A 6347-nucleotide genomic window follows, 5' to 3' on the forward strand; every position below is an offset into this window, starting at 1 on the left:
TTATGTGTCTACAGTACAGGGAATGTCTTCTACTTTGTCTTTTGCCCTCCACTATCCCTTGCTATTAGTAAACACTGAAGAAATCTTTATTAAGTGAATATAATGATTCCCTTTTTATAGATGACAAAACAAAGGTACTTGAGATGAAATAATAAAGCTTGCAAGTGTAGAATTTAAGACTGTTCAGAACTAAGGTCTTCTGATTCCAGGCTCTTTTTCTAAACTCTTTGCCTCTCTAGAAACATCAAGCAAGTGCAAAGGGGGAACATAGGGCAGTAAAAGTGAAAATGTGCATTAATATAGAGGCTCAGGTGACCCAGGCAAATACCAGTTGAGTCACTTTTTACTCACCCAGTAGCCACTTGTAATGTCATTTGCCTGTGTCATGGCCGACCTTCCCTAGTTACTCTGATGCGAGGGTCACAACCAATGTGCCCACCTAGAGCTCAGCTGTTCTTTACGGATATCGCTGATGGTCAATATAGACATAGAGTTTGCTGGTGCCTTTACCAAAACGATACTTTACTTTGTTGGCACTGTTAACCCATTGAAAACAAACCCATTTAATAGATAGTCTTGCTTTAAGTAGGTATATGATAGGATCATCCATGCTGCCCCTATCACATATTGAGATATTTTAAAAGTTATGTGCACATCTTATCTGTAAATTTGTAAATAAGGATAAAATAAAATGCATTTTTGTAATGAAAAAGTTGTAATGTATAATGACAATGAAATGAAAAAGTTGTAATGTATAATTATTACCAGACTGGCACCAGATGATGTTGTGTCTTCTTATCCTACTTCTCCCTTTGTTTCCTCTATATTCACCGTAGTTCCTTTTTCCTCATTCGAAACTGGGTTGTTCTTAGCTAACTGCCGAAGCCCTCATTTCAAATGATTAGCTGAGAATAGTTTAAAATAGTACATTTTTCAAGGATATTTGTAGTTTAACAGCATATGACTGACTATTGGTAGATTTCATTTACTAACTTAGTGGTGAGGAAAACATTTTTTTTGCAGTTAATTTGCATGATATTTAGAAAAATTACATTACAGTGGCAACCACCTATTATGTCCAAAAATGAAGCACACACCCTGGATATGTAGTATATGGTTCATGCAAACAAAGGCTGTCACATAAGAATCTATAGTGGTACAGTGTTGAGATTGAGATTTAACTTAGTTCACAAATCCAGACTCAGATTTTCCCTTTTCCTCTGTCTCAAACCTGCAAGATATGGTATTTGTCTCATTTCATGAAAATGTAAAAATAAAACCGCAATACCATAGTCACCTTTTCCCCCGTTTTCTAATTGTTTGATAGAGACGAAGTTGAAGTTGAAAGAAAACTCCCATTTTTGGAATAAATATTTTCCTGGCAATAACTTGTCCTTTCAGTGCCTTTCATTTTTTATAGCTCTAACTTTAGTAACCTTGACAGTGGGTATCTTTTTCACTCTATCCTCTTTAAAATTTTGTTAGTAGAGTCTGTCTCTAGTATCACGAATCTTATCTGCAAAGGCCACTAGGATAAGAATGCATAGAAAACTGACGCGAGGGCTACTAAATGTGTTTCTCATTCCTTTGACCCCTTTATTCTTTGCCTCCAATTATCTGTGAAATGGGCGCTGGATGAGTCCTCATGAATTGCCTTTGAGAAAACAAGAAACTTGACAGAAAATGCATCATGATTGTCCAATGGGATGATATGCCTCAACTTACTGTAGACGTAAAGAAACTTTGCAGACAGCCAACCCATGGTGAGCTAACTACCAAGGAGTTCACAGCACACAAAGATGTATGAATGCTTGGAATGGCCAGGTTACATTTATTTTGTACCAAGCAAAGTAGAAAATTACTCTGTAGTCGAGTTACTTCCTCTTTTGAGGAACCAAAAAGACAGTAAATATAGTTGAAAACAGAGAGACAGATTGTGGTCAAGCTTACAATAGGCCCAGTGAGTGGACAATATCTCTGGGTTATGACTAGTGGTTCCTCAGGAGGGATGGCTGGCCTACAAAGAAGCCACTGGATGAATTTCTCTAACTTGGTTGCACTGAGGAAAAATCTCCACTTTCCTCCACGGACAAAAGTTAGCTTGATCCATGTATTAAAGTCTGGGTAAATACAAATATTTGACATTGCTTTCTGAAAGCTTCTTAAGGCGGTTTAATGATTACTTTTCTTCAGAGCTTTAATTTGGGGAGAAATTGTTTTTTCCTCAAGATGATCAGTGGGCTTGGGATAACTGGGCACTTTCTCTGGTTCTGCTGAGATTTCAAGAGTCTGTAGAGGCCAATGTGTTCTTCAAAGTTTCTGGTTGTATGAGTTTGTGGAGAAGTTCTATGATCTCTCTATCCTTTTCTCTATCCAGAACCTCTAAACAATGTACATTGGAGCAAGAATTCTGGTTTTCCAATTCTGTCACCTTTTTCTTTAAAGCATCAATGTTTTCCTTCAGAGAGAAGATACCTTTAGTTATTGTGCACTGTTTGTCTTCACTAACATTCATTCTGGTTTCCAGTACCTCCATTTGCTTCTGATAAAAGTCAGTCCTTTCCTGGATTTTTGGTACTTGGACCCACAATGTCAGTCACTTGCCTGAGGATTTCAATCTGGGCAGTTTTAATATCTCGGAGCATTACTATAACATTCATTTCTTCATCAGCGTTTACGTCATCTTGATCACAGTCATAGGAAATCATAGTTGGATATCTAGTTGAATTTGGGTGCTGGTTCTGACATGTATGGTAAGCATTTTTTTTTTCACGTCGTTATTGGAGTATGATTGCTTTACAATGGTGTGTTAGTTTCTGCTGTATAACAAAGTGAATCAGCTATAACAGATACATATATCCCCATATCTCCTCCCTCTTGCGTCTCCCTCCCACCCTCCCTTTCCCACCCCTCTAGGTGGTCACAAAGCACCCAGATGATCTCCCTGTTCTGGTAAGCATTTTTAAGACATTGTCTGATCTTGGAGAAAGTTGAATTCCACATCTGCCAAGCAGCAGCATTTACCCTTTTTTGTTTGTTTGTTCGGTACGTGGGCCTCCCACTGTTGTGGCCTCTCCCGTTGCGGAGCACAGGCTATGGATGCCCAGGCTCAGTGGCCATGGCTCACGGGCCCAGCCGCTCCATGGCATGTGGAATCTTCCCGGACCGAGGCATGAACCCGTGTCCCCTGCATCGGCAGGCGGACTCTCAACCACTGTGCCACCAGGGAAGCCCCAGCATTTACCCTTTTGGTGTGAAGTTTGTACATCTTTCATAATGAAACAAGAGACAAGGTGTTGGGAAACCTGACCAAAATTAAAGAAAGAAGCAATGTCAGAATGAAACGGTCTTTCTCTTACTATTTTTCCGGTGGCATCCTAGAATGCCCTATGGAGAACATCAAGGGCAATAGTAGGCACCCTTCGATGATTAGCTTCTTACAGGGCGGTCCAACTGGAGAGCTCTGTGAAATAATGGGCAATTGCATGGAATCCCTCATAGGCTGACCTGATGCTGATGCCACAATGGCTGCTGGCTTAGAATATATTTAACCTTAGGGCAGTAATTCTCAAAAGTTTTGGTCCAGGACTCTTTTTCACTCGTAAAAATTGAACACTGCAGAACTGTTGTTTATGTGAGTTATACCAATCGATATTCCATACTAGAGATTAAAACTAAGAAAATCTTAAGATATTAATTTATTTAAAAGATAAACCCATAACATGTTAACATAAATGACATTTTTTTTTTTTTTTTTTTTTTTTTTTTTTGCGGTTCACGGGCCTCTCACTGCTGTGGCCTCTCCCGCTGCGGAGCACAGGCTCCGGACGCGCAGGCTCAGCGGCCATGGCTCACGGGCCCAACCGCTCCGCGGCATGTGGGATCTCCCCGGACCGGGGCACGAACCCATGTCCCCTGCATCTGCAGTCGGGCTCTCAACCACTGCGCCACCAGGGAAGCCCTAAATGACATATTTTTATGAAAAACTATATCTTCCAAAAGAAAAAAATAGTGAAAAGGGTGGCATTGTTTACATATTTGCAAATATTTTAAATACCTGGAATACCTGGATTAATAGAAGACACCTCTATTCTCATATCTGTTTCTGCATTATATCTGTTGTGATATGTTGTTTTGGTTGAAGTATATGAAGATATTATGGCCTCACAGAGATATATAAATGGAGAGGGTATTTTAATGGCCTTTTCAGATCATTGAGGTTTTTATTCTTTGCTACTCCACCAAAATTTGACAAATGATAATTGATTAGAAGGTAAGTGTAATGTGTAATCTTACAACAGAATAATACTGTTACATTAAAATTCATTGGTCTATCTTCCATTTTTAATAGATATGTAATATCATGCATTGGTCATTTGGAAAATAATGATTCACTGAATTATGTAGATCTTTCAAATGGTAACTCATTTTATTATATAATATCAAAATATCACATTCATTAATATCACCACCAGTCTCACCAGAAAAGTCTTTGAGTATTGGCAAGAAGCCAAGCTCATGGTGGCAGATAAAATTTTCTGAAATTCTAATTTTAGCTTGAAAAGCTTGAAATTTATTAAGCGTGTTAGTTGTTTCTCTTGAAGTGACAGGCTCTCTATATCCTTTTTTTTTTTTTTTGCAAAAATGCTTGTCAAATACCCAAATATGAATACCGTAGTTTACTGCCAGTTTTTCTTTCAAAATGATGTCCCATGAAAAAAGCAGCTACTTCAGTTTGTAACTCAAATAAATACTTTTCCTGGAGACAACCATTATATTTCTGTAAGCAGCAGAAGTGCTTCATGTGTACTTCTCATTACATCACATTTGATATTAAAAAGACATACTGAAGGTTGAGATTTAATAAAATGTAAAATTTTTACTGCTTCATCAAGGACATTCTAGAGCTAAACTGGCTTTTTCTTGTATGCATTCTTTTTTTTTTTTTCTCTCTCTGAGTGGAGGTGAAGAATACAATCACTATTGGTAGCTTAGTGCCATTGCCTTGGCTTGTGCTAAGGTATCAGTTTTACCCACCCTTGCTTTTACAAGGCAATTTGGAAAATTAAAATGACATGATAACCCTGTCTGTCAAGGTGTAGTCCCACTTTATTAAAGAAGATATTCCTTCTTGGATCAGTGCCAGTTCCAACCGTCTTCTAAATCACTCTTTCTCATATTTATGCTAAAATGCAGGGCCAGCTTCAGCCTAGGTTTTGGTATAAACTCTGAATTTAGGCAAAAGTAATTTAAGAATTTTGGGTCATCAGTGATATCTGGGATTTTGCTTTACTGTCCTATCTTTGAATTGTTCTTTAGTAACTTTTCCAAAACTTCTAGAAACCTTTCCAAACTCTTGCTGAAAAAAAATGTTCCTATCACAGAAAGATATTTGGAGCCAGAAAAGGTAGTGTTCAAAGCTGTCCCGTTTACCTTGGCCAAGGCCATTTTATCCATCAGGCACTACAGACACGGTGCTTAGGACCTATGAAATTTCAAGGAACCAATAAAAATAAATATTTTAGAGCCAGAAAGGAAAAAAAAAAGAAATCGGGCTCAGAATACTAAAATCTGTAAGATCGAAACAATAAATGTTTAATTAAATATCTCCAAAGTGTACAGTTATATCATCTTCATTAATTGTTAAATTAGTATTAAAATTTCATTACATTTGGAGGCAATTTGTAGATTACGTATTCTTGCTTTACAGGAATTCCCAGTTAAATTAGAGGGATTGCTTGTAGCAAATACTCCCTTCGGGTTAATAACAGCTAAGTCTTATTGGCTGCATACCAGACATTGTTCTAAATATTAGCTTATTTAACTGTAATTCATAGAAGTCAAATAATTTTTCTTTCTGCTAAAAAATGGGCAGAGTCAAATTTCAAATCCTTACATTCTAGCTTTGGGGTCCGTGTGTTTTTCCTCCTACTGCCACACAAACCAATACGATAAAAATATATATTTGTCAACTCAAGAGAAAGACATTTCACTTTTTAGAAAAAATACACTATATATTTATTTAAAAAACTCATTTTGATTAAATTTTAGAAATATGAAAAAACTAATTTTTTGCTTATTTATCAAAGCTAATTGAAGCAGAACTTTGTAAAGACTTTAGAAGTTAAACTATCTCTAATTCGAGTAAGTAAACATGAACATTTAGAGGCTATTCTTGCCTTATTGTAGTAAAAGTATAACAACTGTAATAAAAAAAAGACTTAAAATTTTTCAACTAAAAATATTTATGTATACTGATAATTTTTATAAAACAAAAATTAATCTAGTAGATTTGATGCAAACATAAACCTGTCTGGTTTCTAATTACTTACCTATTAATGTTAACG

At 36.8% G+C, this 6347-nt stretch overlaps 1 protein-coding gene across 1 annotated transcript; it reads right to left on the reverse strand.

Moving 5' to 3' along the window:
* Positions 1-1716: 1716 nt before the first annotated feature.
* On the reverse strand, positions 1717-2762 carry CCDC54 (coiled-coil domain containing 54; the record flags this gene model as incomplete). Its single annotated transcript, XM_032629423.1, is given in 3 exon segments — positions 1717-2283; positions 2285-2584; positions 2586-2762. Coding segments are annotated over 3 exon segments (1044 nt in total), but the record flags the coding sequence as incomplete, so codon positions are not given.
* Positions 2763-6347: the final 3585 nt, after the last annotated feature.

This window comes from Phocoena sinus, chromosome 4 (assembly GCF_008692025.1).
Source record: "Phocoena sinus isolate mPhoSin1 chromosome 4, mPhoSin1.pri, whole genome shotgun sequence".
Taxonomy (NCBI): Eukaryota; Metazoa; Chordata; class Mammalia; order Artiodactyla; family Phocoenidae; genus Phocoena; species Phocoena sinus.